Source organism: Myotis yumanensis, unplaced genomic scaffold (assembly GCF_028538775.1).
Source record: "Myotis yumanensis isolate MYYU_CA2020_CCGP unplaced genomic scaffold, mMyoYum1.0.hap1 SCAF_7, whole genome shotgun sequence".
Lineage (NCBI taxonomy): Eukaryota > Metazoa > Chordata > Mammalia > Chiroptera > Vespertilionidae > Myotis > Myotis yumanensis.
The window spans coordinates 41,497,755-41,518,033 of NW_027223758.1; the positions used below are offsets into that span (position 1 = coordinate 41,497,755).

Sequence of the window (20,279 nt, forward strand, 5' to 3'; positions counted from 1 at the left end):
ATCATCAGCCCCTAGAATAAGTTAAATGAGTATCAAAACCTTACAGGTAATCCAAAAAAAACATGTATTTCTAAGGAAGAGATGGAAATCATGAAAATTTAAAGCCTAACAGGAGGTAAATGGTACCAACCCAATACAATTTTATCCTGGCCTAGGGGAGCTGGAACTGGGGCCAAGCCTTAATCCTATGAAACTGATCCTAACACAAGGACTCTTCCTCAATCTTAACGTAGAGCAGAAGTTCCAAAACATTTCATGCTTCCCAACACCAATCCACTGGTTTCTAACTATGAGACTACTCATCAGTTAGGTTTCCAACTTATAATGCTAGTCGGGACAGAGCCATATTTAAATCAAAGGAATATTCTTAGGCTAAGACTCAACTTTAAAAAGACAAATGAGTTCACTTTGGTGAGTAGAATACAATGAACCAGGAGAATCCAAACTGAGTCTATTCCAGGTTCTGGGAGCCACATGAGTTGCCCTAGGTCACTCAGAACCATCCATGAACTACCAGAAGTAGTAATTAAGAGGAAAGTATAACTAAAAAAATCACTTGTGATTGATATACAGAATATACCGGCTCTGCCACAACGTGTGTCTACAAGATGCAATAGAAAAACGACACTCTAGTGGCTTCAAAGAATGAATGTGCTTCCCGAAGGCTTTCACATCTCTGCAGTGAAGAGGTGCATGCCCTTACACATGAGGTATACTGGAGAAAAACTGCACAGACATGGGTGTTTTAAGCACACGAATAGAGCCAGCTGTGTAATGAAAACCACAGTCAATCCTTTGGCATATAAGTAACGATCTTCTTAAGTTGTCTAATTTTGAGAGCATTTACATGTTGAGATATATTTTTAAAACAAGGCAAAAAAAAAAAGTATAGCTTAGGTATTTATAAAATCTGATTCCTTCTCCAATAGCATATCACCGGATATTTTGAAGTTGGAGAGGTACATTTCCAAAGGAAATCACAGTGCCAACTGTTGACGTCAGAGCTCAGGCGTTTTCATAGGCGCCCTACACACAGCAGGTCTTCCAGTGGCCTTCTGTCTCTCCTTAAAGATATACAGTAATATACACTGATATCCAAAAGCAGTTTGGGAGTAAAAGTGTGCTGACCCCAATCCTTGAAACAGAATACAAACAAATGTATGTGTAGGTGACAGTAGAAGCTTCACCCACAACTGATGAGACAGGGATTGGCAAATGCAGATTACTTTCCTGCTCCTGTTAAATATAGGAAATAACATGAATCTAGAATTCTAGGTTTGCAGAGGAAACCTCAAATTGGGTTGTGATTTAATCAGTAACCAACCCATAACTGAAGCATAATAAAAAAAAATAACACTATTCCCAATATTCTATGGGCTTTTAAAATGTAAACAGTGATCACCTTTGCTTCATTAATAAGAATAGTAGGATATCCATAACAATCAGTTTATTATACAAATATAGAAAGTGCTTAATCCTGATCCACTACACCAGTGATTTTCAACCTTTTTCATCTCATGGCACATATAAACTAATTACTAAAATTCTGCAGCACACCAAAAAAATATATATTTTGCCAATCTGACAAGAAAAAGGTATAATTTTGATTCATTCATACGAGACTGCTACTGCTGCTACTGTTGTGTTGGCTGTTGTCTTTTGTTGTTTTTTGTTTGTTTGTTTGTTTGTTTGTTTTACAATCTAAGGGAAAAGAGGTCAGTGCCCTTGACTAAATAGTCAGATGCTGCGTGTTTTAAAAATCCTTGCGGCACCCTGGTTGAAATCGCTGCATTAAAGCATTGAACACTAGCAGCCACTGCCTTCCACCACCATTTGTAATTCTGAGCCGACTAGCCAATAACTCAAGGGACAGGCGAACCATGAGATTTCCAATGGACTGACCTGAACTCTCGAGTTTAGAGCAGACAAGCTGGATTTGCCATTCAAATCACAAAGGATTTATCCTTTCCTGCCGCACTCAGTTTCCTGGCTACTTCTGCCAGGGCCCTGTCCACCCTCCCACTGTCAGAAGCCCTTACCTGTGGTAGAGCAGCTGTACTGTGGGTACTGCGTGAAAGCAATAGCCCTTTCAAGCCCATCTCTCTCCATCTCTTCAATTGCTTCTTCTGTTAAAGGGTGGACGTACCGGAATCCAATATAGTATTTGTGAGGGGCTATTAGGAAGCATGTGTGGAAAGGAGAAAGTATTAATCTTTATATAGATTCCTCCGAGTCGCCAAACGTAATGTAATGTCCAGAACAAAGAACAGTTGCGCTAATTTCCTATGGTGCTGATAAACGGGGGGAAGTTTAGAATATTCCTTGGATCTTATCCAGTCTTCAGCTAGGACATGGACTTTTAATCACTACTGCATGGGACCAACCTCTCCCCTCATATACACACATCTTTTCTTAGCACAATGGTTTTTAAAACTCAAGCTTTGCCCACTGGAGTGGCTCAGTTGGTTGAGTATCGAAAGGTGCCAGTTCGACTCCCAGTCAGGGGAAGGCAATCAATGTCTCTCTGTCTCTCTGTCTCTCTGTCTCTCTGTCTCTCTCTCCTCCTCCTCCTCCTCCTCCTCCTCCTCCTCCTCCTCCTCCTCCTCCCTCCCTCCCTCTCTCCATCTCTAAGCATGACCTGGTGAGGATTACAAAAAACCTGTGCCTAGTTCTCTTCTCCTTACTGAGATGAGAGACTCAAGAGAAGAGAGAAAAGAACTAGGAATCTCCTCTCAAGTACCAGACGGTTTGCTTTTTCCTTCCCTCTGGTTTGAACCCCCTTTCAGGTAGGGAAACGGAGACTCTCCAAGGTCAATGAACCTGCCCAAAGTCACACCCAGCAGATGCTCAAGCTGAAATTTTACCGTCTCTGCCCATCCCAGAGCCCATGTTCCTTCCTTCTCTGCCCCCACCCACTTCCACCACCCAACTCCCTCCTCCTGTGCCCTCAGGCGCAAGGTCACCAAGTTTATAGAAACACTTTGGGATACTCAATACAAGTTCACTGATAACAAATGACTGAAATGATTCTTCTGTATGCATACAGGAAAAACACCCAACAGCAATTCGTAAATTGGAGGTACCAAATGAGATTTCAAACCATAGTTCTTGGCACCTAAGCACCTAAGGGCCCACATCAGCCATATCTTTGTGTTCCTTTCTCCATAGCTTTACCAGTTCCCTCTTCTAAATCTTCCCTTGTCCTCCTAAATCTTTTTTCCTGCATTTTAAAAGCATTGACAACCGCACAATTCTTAGGCATTTATAAATCATGAAATTCAGAATTTCCTAACTTATTTCCCTGTCTTTTCATAGGATTACACCTAATTTATGCTCAGGGATAATATGAGAATATACCACATAAACATTAAGTAATAATAAATAAACCCAAGATAATGTTACTATCCAACCAATAGCAGGGGCTAAAATTAAGAATATGACACTAGCCCTAACTTGTTTGGCTCAGTGGATAGAGCGCCCATCGGCCGAAGGGTCCCAAGTTCGATTCTGGTCAAGGGCACGTACCTTAGTTGGAGGCTCCCGGCCCTGGTCTGGGCGGGAGGGGAGGCAACGAATCAGTGTATTTCTCTCACATTGATATCAATATTTCTCTCTCTGTCTCTCCCTCTCTCTTCCACTCTCTCTAAAAATCAAAGGAAAGATATCCTTGGGTGAGGATTTAAAAAAAGAATGACACTAAATTGGAACATAGGAAACATTTAGGTTACATTGAAGGAGAAGATAAACACATTATAAATACTCCTCAATAATGTGATCCAAGGAACCATGTTACCAAGAACAGGTGCAAAAGAGCAAAAAAACGGAGAAGGATGTCTGTGTGGGAAGGAGGGTCTGACCCGATATTCGCTGGTTGGGGACCACAAAAAGAGGAAGGAAAATGTATAAACGAAACCGAGTTCAGCTGTCTGTCCTTCTAAGCCACCAAACTTATGTCCTCTTGCATAAAATATGGTGAACTGTGACTAAAAACACACCAGAGGACAAGACCCTGTAAGCAAACTCCAAATGACTGATTGGTCAAAGGTTATGTGGCTCATCCGAAAACTGCCAACCTCCACAGAATCATCAAGTCCATGTTTAAGGCGTGCCTGGCGACCTGAGGTGCGGTGGAAGTGGCCCTGGCTTTCTAACCTATGTGGAGACATACTACCATCAGATTGGCATAGTAAGATGCCGGTGCTGCAGGTCCACCAGCTTCTCACGTTTCCTGTCCACCGCTGAAACGCTGCAGCCTAAATGCCTAGGGTGTGGAGTTCCTCAATACTGCAGACTAAGGGACAGGGAGAGGCTGCCCTCACAGATAAAGGCAGGGTGGGGGCTGCATTTTGAAGTGAGAGAGAGTGCAATACCCTGGAAAGAACAGATAAGGCTCCTCCCCCTCCCTACTCCTGGAGCTGGCAGAGTTGTTTTGTGTGTCTCAGTATTACATAAAAACAACGGTATATCCTACAGTCAATGGCGTCTTAAGTGAGATTAAATATGGTACTTATAGTTCATTTGAGTAGTGTTTCATGCTGTACATTATTATTCCGGTAGAGGGTTTCAGAGGACAGTTGCCAGAGGTTTGTGGTCCTCCTTTTATTTTTAATTGATTTTAGAGAGAGGAAGGGAGAGAGAAAAAAAAAGAGAGAGAGAGAGAGAGAGAGACAGAGAAACATTGATGTGAGAGAGAAACATTGACCGGTTGCCTCCTGTACATGCCCCAACCGAGGATGGAACCTACAACCTGGGTATGTGCACTGACCCGAAATCGTGCTTGCCACCTTCCAGTGCATGGGGACAATGCTCCAACCAACTGTGCCACCCAGCCAGGCACCATCCTCTTGTTAGTGCCACGCCTGACGAGGCGCACAGAGGCCTCAAGATGGTGGTACTGCCGAGAGCTGAAAGCAGCTGCTGAAAGCTGCTTAGTCTCATGGCTGCCGCGACAGCGAGCTAATTTGGCTCTACATGATGATCTGATAATTAGCTCTCCATACAGGAAGAAAGGCAATCACAGCAGCCTCAATCCATTCCCAAAGCTTTCTTTCCGGAGCAATGACATGTGCATCTTCTATTCAAACCCATCTCTACAGATCTTTAATGGGACCTTGGCTGAGTCAGTGTATGTCGTCTCTTCCTTATCATCTAGCCCAACTTCATGTGCACCTCACACTATCTTTTGAAACTAATGTTCCAAATCTTTAGCTTTTTAATCTGTCACATAAGGAGGTAACAGAAAAGGGTCTACAGCCGAGGACAAGGGAAAAGACCTCGAGAACTAAGTGACAGTGCATCACACAGGAACCCCCACAAAGCGTGCAGGGCCGGGACACAGACTGCACTTGGCATGCGGCGGTGTTCTGAGTTTCATAACTACTAGTGAGATGTTCGTTAAGAAGCACGCACCTGTGTGTGGGGACATCTTGTCCAGCAGCTTCACCATGCCTTCTCCTTGCTTGGAAGTCCACATCTTGATGGGGGATCCGCCGCCAATCCTGCGGTACTGCTCCTGGATTTTGGGGGTTCGACGTTTGGCGATGATCGGTGCCAGCCTACTAAATCATTTTACATGAGGGTACGTGAATTCTAGTCCACCTTAGCAACTCAGAATCATTTTCTACTCAATAAAAAAAAGATAAGCAGAATTTTAAAAAGAGTCTAAGAAGGCCAAGCCTTTGGAAACGGGAGCTGGAAGTCACTGACAAGGGCCAGCTCTCTCGGCCTCGATTACAGAGAAAACTGGGCACTCTCGGAGGAGCAGCCGCCTCTGCCCCGCAGCTGTTCTAGCACCCTGAACAGTCAGACCCCCAACAAGTGGGCAGAGACCCTGGATGTGCGCTAGCTACGATCTTAACACCTCCCGATCCTGCACCTAGCAGGGACTGCGATGTATAAGACAGAATTAATACGCATTTTCTTACATATTCCTCTCAATGTAAGAAAATGCATATTAATCCTATAGATATACTTGCATATGTGAGCAAAGGCGTATGCAAAAGAATGTTCATTTTAACAGTGTAAACAACCTAAATGTCCATCCATGAGGCACTGGCTAAATGAATTAAGGCCCAACCAATTCCTTACATAATGAAAAAAATGAGCCAAGTCTATATAAGCTGTTAGGGAACAATCTCCAAGACATATTAAATTTGAAGGGAAAAATAGTCACGTACCTAATAATATACATAATTACATTCACATCTGTGTAAAGAAAAGGGGGGATATACATGTGTATACACACATGTGCTTGGATATACATGGACTATTTCTGGATGTAACAGCACTCACCTCCAGGGTGGCTCACTGGGAGGCTGGAGTCCAAGGTAAAAGGAACGCCTGCCTTTTACTGTAAGCATCCTTACACTATTAGCATTTTTATTGTACACATGTATAAATTTTACACCCGCAGCACAAATGAATAACCAGCTGCTCAGTACCAGGAACAAACCCATCTCTACAGATCTTTACCGGGGCCTCGGCTGTGTCAGACAACTGCTCTCTAGGGCTCTGGGCGGGCCAGGCTCAAGAACACTCACTGACCTGCTGTCTCTCTCCTGCAATATCACAGTCTTCTCATGTGTAATAGAAAATCGTGCTGCTGCTCTAGCCACTACCAGACATGCATTAAAAACGCTTACTTTTTGAGACTATAGAGCTGCGATGCACATAAGGTGAAACGCACGGGACAAGTTATGAATAAGCACAGGTGTTCACGGGGAGCTTACTTTTGAATAGGAAGTGTCATTAGGTCTCGGTCCAAGAAGAGCCTCAGGAGGAAGTCGTGAACGTCTCCGAGGGTCTCAGGGCCCCCCATGTTTAGCATCAGTATCCCAGTCTTCGGCTTCCTGCGTAAGAGAAAATGCAGTGGTTGATTTGTAACACTTCTTATTTCCCTCCAGGGAGGAATCTTGGCTCAGCTAGCAAACTCTCATCTGATCTGTTCGATGCAGAGGTAAAACGCTGCAGACCTATGCGCTGCCATCCCACGGCTACCTGTCCGGGAGCGCACGGGGCCTCCAGGTCCGTGCGGTCCCAGCTCAGACTCTGACCTTCATCTCGGAGCTCCATCCATGGCACTGGTCTTCGCCAGGCTCAACATGTTTCTCTGTTGAACTGTCAGCCCTGAACGAAGATCCCACGCTTTGGGGGCTGAGTCAAGGTGTGATCTAAAATTGTCCTGAGCAGAAGCACCTGTTCAAGTGAATGCCTTATGAACACACAGGTTACCTGATCTCTCCAAACTTCAGGTTCCTCGTCTGTAAACAGACAGACTACCACCTGCCTCAAATGGATATTTTGAGAACTAAATGGAGAATGTGCTTAGTCACTTAGCATGACTGGTGCACACAGAAAGTTCTATTAGACACAGAGAAGCCTTGGGTTCCCCTACAACTGTATGCTGGCCCATGTCTCACTCTGATACCTTCCCTTTATCCATTATTAAATGAAATGATTACTGACGTAAATTATTTCTTGCTACCCTCCTTCCTTCTCCAGCACCTACCTTTACTGCTTTAAGTAATTCCTGTAAAAAACTGTCTAATTTATTCAAATCAGGTCCAGCCTAAAGAATGAAGCACTGAATGAGCAAGGAGAAGCAAAAAGAAGGCAAAACTCTGTCATAAAAGTTTTAAGTCAAATCCAGCAGATGTTGCTCAGTAGTTGAGCATCAACCCATGAACCAGGTCAAGATTCAATTCCCTATCAGAGCACAGGCCCGGGTTGTGGGCTCGATCCCCAGAAGGGGGTGTGCAAGAGGCAGCTGATCGATGATTCTCTCTCATCATTGATGTTTCTCGCCTTCCCCCTCTCCCTTCCTCTCTCTGAAATCAATAAGAACTTTTTTTTTTTAAGTTTTAAGTCAAGCAGCATCTGAGAAATCAAAACCACAAAAGACCTATGCAAAATGCAAACTTCTAAAATCCAGAGCAAGCCTGGAGCCTACACAGGCTGACGTGAGCCAGGCCAGAAACCTGCCAGGGGCAAGGTGGAGCCAGAACAGGGCCCAGTGCATCCAGAAGGCTTCTGGAAGCCTCCAGGGACCACAACAGAGACTGGGAACTATGAGGTCAGGGCCTGAGGCAGGACCATGACCTGGAGGCCTGTGTGTCCCCAGGAACAGGGAGCTATGTGATGACAGTAAGAAAGTCTGCAAGTGGGTAAACTAAAGGAAACACAGGAGTGTATCTTCCATTCCTTTTTTCTCATTTAAAAAACTTAGATATAATTTACATTTTATAAAATTTACCATTTTAAACTGGTACAATTCAGTGGCTTTTAATATATTCACGAAGTTATGTGACTATCACAAGTACCTAATTTCTGAACATTTCATCACCCCCCAAAAATCCTTGTACCCATTGGAGCCACTCCCACTAATCTACTTCCTGGGTCTATGGGTTTGCCTATTTAGGATATTTCATAGGAACAGAATCATATAATATGTGGCCTTTTGTGTCTGGCTTCTTTCACTTTGCATAAAATTTTCAAGATTCATCTATGTTGTAGCATCCACCAGTACTTCCTTCCTTTTCATGGCTGCCTAATATTCCATTGTGGAGATGCACTCTCCAGTCACTCTTGATAAAGCAGCTGAGAAATAACTAGTCCTGGGTTTACCCAAAACACCATTATTACGAGTGCACCGTCTCCATCGCCTACATCGGGACCACTGCTAGCGACCACAGTGACTACGCAGTCCTGCTGAGAGGGCTCTCGTTCGGAAGCCTGTTCTGGATGTGCTCTGCAGCTAATCATGTCATGGTGACATTTCATTTGCAACTGCTAAACAGCTGTTAACAACATTTGGCATGGTGGACAGCAGAGTGTGCCACATCGACACAGGTGGAAACTGTTTTCCTGATCAAGCATACTGTAGGTCAGAGGTTCTCAACCTGTGGGTCACGACCCCTTTGGGGGTTGAACGACCCTTTCACAGGGGTCGTCTAAGACCATCGGAAAACACATATATAATTACATATTGTTTTTGTGATTAATCACTATGCTTTAATTATGTTCAATTTGTAACAATGAAATTGGGGGTCACCACAACATGAGGAACTGTATTAAAGGGTCGTGGCATTAGGAAGGTTGAGAACCACTGCCATAGGTGAATGAGGTAGAAATCTAAATTCACTGAGTAAATTTTCAAAATCAGAACCAATTCCTGGGAAAAGGAAAACGTTGCATCATAATGGAGTCAGGGATTTGCCTACTTAGACCCCATTATAAAGATTCTCTAAATTCACTTCCTTGTCTTGCTTATATTTCAAGGGACCTGGAGTATATGGCATATGTTTGCTCCCCCCCCCCCTCTTAGCGCTATGTGTTTTAAATAGGACCACCTCCCCAAGAAAGGTTGTTTTCCCAGGTTAGGGATTAACAGGACTACCATGTACTACTTATGAAGAACTTGGACTAAGACTGTTAGCAATAAATTTTGGACTTGTTGGGCCCGCATCCCCAGGGGTCTGCCCACCAGGGAAAGCACCAAAGCCTATACCCCTGGAGACCCACCGACACAGGGCAGTCCCAGGGAAGGCAAGCAGCGAGGCTGAGAGGATGTAACCTTTACTGGGTAAGATAATCTCTTTCAGTCACTTCCTTCTAGCTTATCAATCAGTAGAGCAGTAGAATAGTGACCTTGGAATAGCCCTTATAATAGAACACAGAGATTAACCTAGACAAGATTAAAATCAACAGAACTAGATAGAGACGGGATTTTTGGCAAAGGTCAGATAAGAAACTATGGAAATGAAACAAGGAACTGTAGAAGGATACCCAAAACATACCATGATGTGATTATAGAGGCATGCTTATAGGATCAAATGGTATAAATACAGATGTAACAGGAGAATAAAAGAGAGAACCTCGCTATGATGATCAACTGAACGCTGCCTCCGTGTCCTTCATTCTTCGCCAACTCCGTCCACACCTTTGGGAACCCCTGGACCTGCTGGAGCTGGACCCCAACAGATATCACTTGGTTGTGGAGGGCCATTTTGTGCATTGTAGAGGTGTAGCAGCATCCCTGGCCTCTGCTTAGTAGATGGCAACAGCACTACCACGTCCCAGTTGTGACAACCAAGTATACCTCAACCCTTGCTTGAGACCACTGTATTAGAGGAAGGGGGTTTAATCTTCTTATTAAATCGCACAACTACACTGAAGACGTCATTATTCTATAACTTTTCCACCCCCTCTGACCAGGAGTCCTCTCAACGAATTAACCAACGTGCTTAGTTTTCATTTCTTGATACCTGAAAATTCCCGCTTCATTATATTGTGAAATTGTAATATTCCCCTAATCTTTCTACTTAGACCACCAGTGTCCTCCTGGGATTCTGTCTTTCACTTTCAAAACCTGTGACTCACAATAAATTAAGTGCATTTTTCCGTGGACTGCTGCCAGTTAACAGATTAGTGGTTAAGAGACCCCAGGCTAAGCGACTTACCTAAGCCGAGGAGGGTGTCAATGTACAAAGGGGATTTAGAACTGTTTTTCATCTACACCTGAGCTCAGAAACGAGAGTGGCTGTAAATGGGCCGTTACCCTGCCCTGCAAACCCAGGTTTTGTAAAGCATGTTGATCTTATACATGAAAGAGATGCACATGATTTGAAAATACCTAATACACATGCACTTAATTCAAAACTGTGTTGTGCATAACGAATGGTGCATTAGTAAGCCCTGGCCCCACACCCCTTTTCCAGAATGTGAAGTACGAAGCTTTAGTCAAGGGCCTCTGTCTCTTTGCCCCTCCAGACAGAGCACATTTGAGACCAAGATCTGAATAGCCAGGTTCCCTTTGTTTGAATGTAAAAATGTATGGAGCAAAATATATTTAAAATTTCTCACTTGAAAAGGTATCAACATTTTGACATTTTCATATTCTGAGACTCTCAAAATATGAGCTTTTTCCTTTGAACTATTAATGGTACATCACAGAAACTTAGCTCATCAATTAACAAATAGAATTCTACTCTACTGTATGTAGTCAACGCACAAGATGTAACTGTCCTGAAGGTCCATGCTGCCTCTAGGACAGGGTGTGGCAAACTAAAATCCATGCACCAAATCTGCAACCTGCACACACACACCCCACCCCCCGCTTGTTTTTTTTTTAAATATATATTTTATTGATTTTTTTCCAGAGAGGAAGGGAGAGGGATAGAGAGTTAGAAACATCGATGAGAGAGAAACATCCATCAGCTGCCTCTTGCACACTCCCTACGGGGTATGTGCCCGCAACCAAGGTACATGCCCTTGACCGGAATCAAACCTGGGACCCTTGAGTCCGCAGGCCGATGCTCTATCCACTGAGCCAAACTAGTCAGGGCGCGCCGCCCCCCCCCCCCCGCCCCCCGCACTTGTTTTTTAAATAAAGTTTTATTGGAATGCAGTTCATTTATTTACATGTTATCTATGACTGCTCTCACATGACAACAAGAGAGTTGAATAGCAGCAAAAGAGACCAAATGGCCCACAAAGCCTAAAACATTTACTATCTAGCCCCTTACAGGTAGGGTTGCTGACTCCTGGTCTAGTAGAGTGTTAGTCTAAGATTGTCTAGCCTAGTCTAGTCTAAGCACTAAGCAGCACAATGCCTTCACAATGTCTGGCATCAGAAAGACATTCATTACTTCATCATTTCCAATATCTAAAAACTAGAAATAATCTACATGCCCCATAATATGGGACCGGATATATAAATTATTATTTAATACCCTATATTATTAAAATAATGTAGGATGTTTATATTTACATGGTGACATATTGTTAAATAAAAAGAAGTTATAAAAGTATGTACAGTATTGTCCATTTTTATAAATATATACTGAGTGAATATTAATAGACACGGATATAGAGACAACATACTGATGGTGAGATTACCGCTGTTTTTTATCTTTTTTTTTTTTTTGCCTGTCTGTAGTTCCTAAAATGAACCCATTTCTTTAGCATAAATGAGATATCAAATTATTTAATAGAATTTCTATTTGTTAATATTTTTTAAATGTTAATAAATTCATATTAAGGCCAGTTACATTATTGACTTTTGCCACTGAAATAATACAATAATGAAATAATTTCTTTGCAGGGTTCCACATCGAATCAGTTCTTTGGGTTACACCAAGTACCCTAAGGACTTAAAGCACTTTGTACTATGGCTGAGGTGAGAAGGACCATGGGTGGCCAGGCAGAATGGTACCCTGATCAGCACGCCAGAACGGGGAGTAGCTGTGCTTCCTCACCAGACTCAAACTTTTAGGAAACCAGAGAGTTGAAAGGAGATGATTTGGGGCCTCACGCCTAATGCCCTATCCCCTACACATCTGTTACTTAGCACTCAATGTACCTCTGGTCACACAAAGAAAAACAACAAACACGCCCTGCCTGGTGTGGTTCAGTTGGTTGAACATCATCCTGTGCACCAAAAGGTTGCTGGTTCAATTCCTGGTCAGGGCACATGCCTGGCTTGCATGCTCAATCCCCAGTAGGGGGCATACAGGAGGCAGCCTATTGATATTTAGCTCTCTCACATTGTCTCACTCTCTCCCTCTCCTTAAAAAATCAATTTTAACAATCTAAAAAGAAAAAGAAAAATAACAAAAACACACAAAAAAGACTATTATATTTTCATAGTTGCATAACTTTCATAGAATATCAGGTCTACCAGAAAGATCAAGGGGTTAAATAAAATAGTTCACACTACTTTCTTTTACTGTGCTTAGTGTTCAAGTGCATATTCTATCTATGTACTCATTTAAATAATTGTCTTTATAGTCTGTACCAAAATAAAACTTGAGAACAGCTGTGGTTTCTGTTATGAAAGAGGATACCCAGCTAATAACTAATTCTTGGTAGATTAGTTATTCTTTATCCTGAACAGGACATACATTTCATAGGTATAATTATGTTAGGTTCATAAATACATTTCCAGCATACATATAATTTGTGTTATGTGACATATTCCAGAACAAAATTCCTACATGATTTGTAGACTGCTTGTACTCAACTCTGTGTCCTTTAACAAAAGCCCTGTGGGAACATTATCTCAACAAAGCTGAAAAATTAAATAAATTAATTAATTAATGATTAAAAAATCTGTAAAAAAATTTTTTTTATTTTAAAGACTTAAGGGGAGGGGGTGTGAAATCTGTTTAATAATTTGACAGCTATTGAAAGGAAGCCAAGAATATAACATCCTGCTCCTTATATACTGGGTTTTCCCAGCACCTTTTTTCCTGGGGAGCTTATATCTACTGGTCTTTGCATCAGTAAAGAGAAATCCTTATTGGTACCTAAAATTAGACTCATACCTCTTCCCCGGTTGAACTTGAGGTTTTGGGCTTCTGGCACTTTGGGCTGTTTCTGTGGTGGCTACTGTTGCGGCTGCTGCATCTGATTGGCACCTCCATGGCTGTCGGGCCCTTGAGCTGCCAGGCACCACTGTGACAAAATTAAAGTGGAAGCATGAAATCTAGCTGGAAAGTAATTTCTTTTGAAGTGGTCCTCAGAGCATAATTCCTAGATTTAAAATTTAAAGAGATGTAATAGCAGAGTTGAACCACCCCCCTCCCCTTATTTCTCTGAAGGAGGGTGAAGGCACTTAAGGCGTCTCCAAGGGGACATGGTGGCGCCCCCTAGGATGGCTTATCAGGACCTGCAGGGAGCCTTTTTAGAAACCACACACCTCCCCTCCCTGCCTTGGCTGAAGATTTGATAGGATCCTTCATGAGAATTACTGCACCTTCTAAAAGTTACTGATGGCAGCATGCTGCTCCTATGAAAGCTGAGAAGCCTGCACAAGAGGGTAAGAGCCACTGACTTAGAAGTGGAAGCTGGGCCAGTTTTCCACCAGTTGCACAGATCTCATATCTGCCCACAGCCTTCTCCAATAAAGCACCAGTGCTGGGGGCCCCAGCACTGCCTGTGGACCCTGACAAGGGGGACCTCACTTTAGAGGCCCCATTCTGGCACTCTCCCTGCTGCACCCCACTCCATGGGGTATGTAGTCTGCATGCCAATGATTAACTGACCCCCAGAGTCCAAACCCCACAACCCCGGAAATCCATACCCCCAAAGTCCCACACCCGCTTCCAGGGTCTGCACAGGTCCCTTTCCTAGGCCCATCCTCTGGAGAGCTGATCATGCAATCAATGTAAGCGTGATGTCGACTTGAAGGGGACCCAAGGAGTGGCTGTTTGCAGGGGCAAGAAGGGAGCTTGAACATACAAACTGGAAAGTCCACACATGTGTACGCACAGAGCCAGCAGTGGGAGGAGCAGGGAGGCCTGCAGGCCAGTGGCATGTCTCCCAAAGCCTCCACATTTCTGCAGGAACTCAGAAGAGTTCGGGAGTTCACCCTTCCAGGTTGTTATGAAGGTCCATTTATCAGTGTAGAAAAACAGAATATATGGCACAGTTTGTTAGCTTGCTGTCCCACATATATGGCTCTCCATCTGTACTCCTGCCCTGGGCCCCACAAGAGTTAGGGGTGGGCTTGGAGAACCCACCTGAATTGAGGAGTCCATGGGCCATACTCGACTGTAGTCCCACGCTGGACACATGACCTCCCTTTCATATCCTTAAACCAATAAATTTGAAACCAGCTTGAGACCAGTCTCCTTCCTCCTTCTACTTATGAGTCATAGGTGTCCTGGTAAGGAACTTGGGCTGGAGACCAGCAGATCTGACTCTGAATCCAGTTCTGCCTCTTTTTAGTAATGTGACTAGGGCCAGATTACATTTCCGAGCCTTACTTTCCCTGGGTGTAAAATGCTGACGTTGCTATGGGGATCCTTGTGAGGATTATAGCAGATTAAGTTCAGTGAAGCATTCTGCAAGGGGTCTGCTACATGTGATTAATGCTGGCGTTAGTTTCATCTGTAAGTGTCTAGCACATAGGGACCACACCTGCTGATTTTTATCACCTAGAATGTCTATAAAATACAGGAGAATGGTATCTCCAGGCTCCTGAGAGTTCCAGCTACCCAGATTGTGACCATTCCGGCAGAGCCAATTACTTGAGTTGTGCTGAATAATCCTTACTAACTCAAAGTGGAAGTGCAACAACTGACATAACGCAGTTCAATGCTGCTCAAATGAAGTCTCAAATCAACCCACATCTCCTTATTTTAGACACGCTAAATTCTGAACTGCATGATGAGATTTAACCAGGTTCTCCATCATGCCACAATGTCTGCAATTCCTCATATGAATGAGATTATATCAGATTCCATGGAGTATGAGAACAGAACTTTGGCATCCCATAATATGACTGCTGGTAATAAAATAAAACTTCCTCCTGTGAACCTTAAAAAGGGGTAGGGTGAGACAAGAGCCTCCAACTAGTACCTAGAACAATTTAGGAGCTGGGAGCTATTTGAGCTGCCAGGCTATTGTAATGCCCTCTGTTTACCAAATTCTCTTCTCTATGGTTGAACAAATTCTCAGAGGAGGAGGGTGTTACTAATCATGGATCCTGTCTGCTCAGGACTTAAGAGTTCCTATACCCACCTCTCAAAGACTTCTCTAAAACACACCTCTCCCCTAATGATCTGAAGGTTCTAGAGAAACAGTGTCTCCTACTAAAAGATTAGTGTTCATCTAGCTAAAGGAGTTTAAAGTGATCATTCGAAGGGCCAACTGAGGCCCCTGGATATACACAGCTCACACAAGAGCAATCCATAGGCACCGGCAGCACTGTGTGTATAGAGAGTATGTATTCTGGAGCCAGAGAGACGTGAGCAAAAACCCCTGATAAGACCAACAAGCTGCAGGGCAGTGCTTGGGCAACTCAGTGAGTTACTCCACGCCTCCCTTTTCTTGTCTGTAAAATGGTGATAAGGTCAATCGCGCAGAGCTGTTATGAAGATTAGGGGAACGAAGCATTCTCCGTCCAGCCCCAAGAACAGTACCAGGCGCGCTGCATGTGGTTAAGCAAGAGGTAAGAATACAGTAAATCCTCACTTAACAACATCAATAGTTCCTACGACTCTAAGAGAAACATATAATGAAACCAGGGAGCCATATGCTAAAAACAGAATGTAAAACTTTGCTTTTCCACCCTTACTTTCAGAATTCATTTTCAGAAATACTACTCAATTTTTTCTATCCAGATAATGTTATTCCCTTCATATCAAACAAGTATTATAACTACATCTTTTTTTTTTAAATATGTTTTATTGATTTTCTACAGAGAGGAAGGGAGAGAGATAGAGAGTTAGAAACATCGATGAGAGAGGAACATCGATCAGCTGCCTCCTGCGCATCTCCCACTGGGGATGTGCCCGCAACCCAGGTACATGCCCTTGACCGGAATCCAACCTGGGACCTTTCAGTCTGCAAGCCGACGCTCTACCCACTGAGCCAAACCGGTTTCGGCTATAACTACATCTTAACATCAGAGTCTGTAATACAACTTAGATGTCAAATCTTTCCGCCCCAATACTTCTTTCAGCCCCATTACTGCCACTGTGCTTCCTCTTCTTAAAAGATCATGCCTTTTGTCACCCAGTGCCCTTAGTGACCCGATCCTCACTGTACTTCTGGGTTCTTACTATTTTCCTAACAAAGGCACCTGTAATAAGATATGGAGGTTCAGAGTGGATTCTCTCCATTCCCTCTCAGTAGATGCCAGACTGACCAATTAGGAAAGTTCTTAGAAAAATAAGTCAGCTGTGTCCAGTCATGGTTCAAATGCATTAATTTAGCATCTTAGTATGTGGCAGACTTTTACACAATAATGAACATTTTGAGGGTCTCCATGTATGTGTTGCGTGCTAGGATAGTGTGTATCCAGCTAATCTTCATGGCAAGCCTACTCCTTTTACGTTTACTAAAGCTCATGCCAGGCTCAGTGTCTTGCTCAAAGGGTCACAGTTAAGAATGGTGCAGAACCTATGGATGAGGACAGTGGGTGGGGAGTGAGGGCGGAGGGTGGGGCGGGAACTGGGAGGAGGGAAGTTATGGGGGGGGGAAGAGGAACAAATGTAATCTGAACAATAAAGATTTAATTAAAAAAAAAAAAGAATGGTGCAGAGCCCTGACTGGTTTGGCTCAGTGGATAGTGTCAGCGTGTGGACTGAAAGGTCCCAGGTTCGATTCCGGTCAAGGGCATGTACCTTGGTTTCGGGCACATCCCCAGTAGGGGGTGTGCAAGAGGCGGCTGATCAATGTTTCTCTCTCATCGATGTTTCTGACTCTCTATCCCTCTCCCTTCCTCTCTGTAAAAAATCAATAAAATATATATATAAAAAAAAGAATGGTGCAGAGCTTGTGTCCCAACCAAGTGTTTCTGACCCAGAGTCCCATCAGTTCATGCTTAGACACAACCTATACTGAAAGGGTTTGCATCAGAAATGTGTGGAGTTGTCAATGGGTCGTATTTGTTTTCCAAATACCTCTAGGAAACACTAGCCCAGGCTAGTGGGTCCTGCTGCCAAGGATAAGTGAGCACCGGATGATGCCAGGGGGCTAGTGCAGCAAAGCAGTGGGCACATTTTCCTTCCATCACCAGGGAGAGAAGCCAAGAGTAGACGCCCATGATGATGATGATGATGATGTTGAAGAATAGGATGAAGAAATAAAATGGAGTCACTATGGTCAAGCTGCTAAATTATTGAAAGAAAGTAAGCTGAGGCATAAGGAAACAATTCTATTCTTGCCTTAACTAGCCTGGGAACTTAAATTTCTGACTTTTCCAATCCTTCGTCAATATCTGTGCCGGAAGCTGGTCCATCCTTGCTGCTTGACACAGTCGCTGCAGGAAAGAAACATCTGCACAGCATATGTTTCAAGGGACCTGGCGTATATAGCATACTGTTCTTAATATGTTTGCTCCCCTTAGCGCTATGTGTTTTAACCAAGGTCACCTCTCCGAGAAAGGTTGTTTCCCCAGGTAGGGATTTTTCCCTGAAGTTAGGGAGGGGACACAACCCCTTAACTAAGTGCCAGGCGGGTAGTTAATCACTTTAACTACGAACAATCACGCTTAAGCTACATAATCTTTACTCCCTGGAATGGAGATAAGAAACGCCCTAGCCCTAACTGGTTTGGCTCAATAGATAGAGTGTTGGCCTGCAGACTCAAGGGTCCCAGGTTCGATTCCAGTCAAGGGCATGTACCTTGGTTGCGGGCACATCCCCAGTAGGGAGTGTGCAGGAGGCAGCTGATCGATGTTTCTCTCTCATCAATGTTTCTAACTCTCTATCCTTCTCCCCTCCTCTCTGTAAAAAATCAATAAAATATATATATAAAAAAAAAAAAAGAAACGCCCTAACCTTTGCAATAGAAATTGACAGGATTAAAATCAACTGGTATAAATACAGATGTAACAAGACAATAAACACCAGAAGTTGGCTGGAGATACTGGCTAGAGATCCTGGCTAGGCTGCTGATCAAGTGAAGGCTGTTTCTGTGTCATTCCTTCTTCGCCAACTCCGTCCACACCTTTGGGGACCCCTGGACCTGCTGGGGTTGGACCCCAGCATACCTGGATGCACATTAGTCCTTTATGTATCAGTCTGAACATACATCAAACATTCAGTGAACCATCGTAATGGTTCCTCAAGAAGGAAATGCTCCATTATTCACAGTACTGGACATCTGGAGATTACTATCTTGAGCCAACCCAAAGGCTAAGAATGCAGGACTGAATTTTTTTTTTAATGTATTTTTTATTTCAGAGAGATAGAAACATCAATAATGAGAGAGAATCATGGATCATCTGCCTTCTGCACACCCCCTACTGGGGATCAAGCCTGTAATCCGGGCATGTGCCCTTTACTGGAATCGAACCCAGGACCCTTCAGTCCACAGGCTGATGCTCTATATACTGAGCCAAACTAGCTAGGGCTGAATTTTTTTCAAACATGTACTTCTTACTATAAAACTCTCAAACTTTTCTTTCTCCTTTGGAACACTCTGGGTATTGCCTAACTGTGTTTCCTCTTTGCAAACCCTAAGCTCCTTAAGTAAAACTGTGTCATTTATTTCTAGACTCCGAGTCTCTTGAGCTGGATGGACAATGCCTTCAGTAGTCCTCCCTATGGCAGGCCCTTAACATATGTCCCACAGTAATCCTCACAACCATCCTGTGACTGTGGTTATTCTGACTCTACAGATAAGAACGAAGACTATGGCCTGGCCAGTGTGGCTCAGTTGGTGGAGAATCCTCCGATCACTGAAAGGTCACCAGCTGGATTCCGGGTCAGGGCACATGCCCTGGTTGCAGGTTCAATCCCGGGGGTGCATATCAGGAGGCAATCTGTCATATTTCTCTCTAAGATCATATCATGTTTCTCTCCACTCTCTCTAAGATCAATGGGGGGTAAAATATCATCGGTGAGGATTTTTAAAAAGAAATTAAATAAATAAATAATACATAAGTAATAAATAAATAAATAAATAAATAAATAAATAGCTGTTGAATGTTCCAAGGGTCTGCCATTACTGACAGTCACCCAGCTGACCGGTGGGACCCCATGCTCCCTCCCCACAGCCTCCCAGGGCCCCCAGGTGACCCAGGCACCCTTCTGGACCCTGCCAGGGGAGGGTCCCTTCCAGCCCCTTCTCCGCCCCTCGGCCGACCCGTGCAGCTTCCTGCGCAGTGCACGCCGCTCCCGGAAGCCCCCAGGCCGGAGGACGGGAGACGGGGAGCTGCCCGCTGTCCCACCGTCGCAGGGACCCCGGCGTCGGCTGCTGCCAAGACAGCCCCACTTACTTCGATCCCGGAGCAGAGCGCCCGCGGTTCGCAAGGCCGCAGCCATGTTGAGGCGGAGCGAGAGCATGCCCCGGGCGGCCTCCGCCGGCCCTGGATCCCTGCCGCGGCGGCGCGCTCAGCGGGGCCCCAGCACCGAGCCCAGGGCGCCCCTCCGCCGCCCGCACTTGATCTCGCTCGCGTCTTCCCCGCGCCCCCGAGGCGCGCCGCCACCTTCACTGCCCGGCATTGGGGGCGGGGCAAAGAGAAGCCACGCCCCTCCCAGGGAGCCCGCCCAGGTCCAGCCCCGCCCCCAGGTTCAGGGCTGCGCTCGTGGCCCCGCCCACCCCCCGCCTCCACCACAAGTCCGTGCCCTAAAGTCCCGCTAGACTCCCGGTCGTCCTGGACGAATGCCCTGGTTGCAGGCACGTGCCAACCTCACTAAGGCAGGAACCATAGCCACAGCCAAGGACTTTCTAGATATTTCCATTACTGTTACTTAGGTATTAGGATGCTTCGAATCAGTTCTCCAGTTTGCTTGCCCGGTTTCAGCACAACTGTGCCGACCTTGTTT

At 44.5% G+C, this 20,279-nt stretch overlaps 1 protein-coding gene across 2 annotated transcripts in view; it reads right to left on the minus strand.

The window, feature by feature from the left end:
* Window positions 1-19,954, minus strand: part of FECH (ferrochelatase) — a 33,069-nt gene extending 13,115 nt beyond the window's left edge. The window contains exons 1-5 of one of the 2 annotated variants that reach the window (XM_070420358.1): window positions 19,730-19,954; window positions 13,323-13,452; window positions 6,729-6,848; window positions 5,410-5,555; window positions 2,040-2,174 (exon numbers count right to left, since the gene is read on the minus strand). In XM_070420358.1, the coding sequence (XP_070276459.1) occupies window positions 2,040-2,174; window positions 5,410-5,555; window positions 6,729-6,848; window positions 13,323-13,452; window positions 19,730-19,796 (598 nt within the window). In that variant the 5' untranslated portion in view covers window positions 19,797-19,954. Of the gene's footprint in view, window positions 1-2,039; window positions 2,175-5,409; window positions 5,559-6,728; window positions 6,849-13,322; window positions 13,453-19,729 lie in introns of both variants that reach the window. The other variant, XM_070420357.1, reaches the window with a different exon arrangement.
* Window positions 19,955-20,279: the final 325 nt, after the last annotated feature.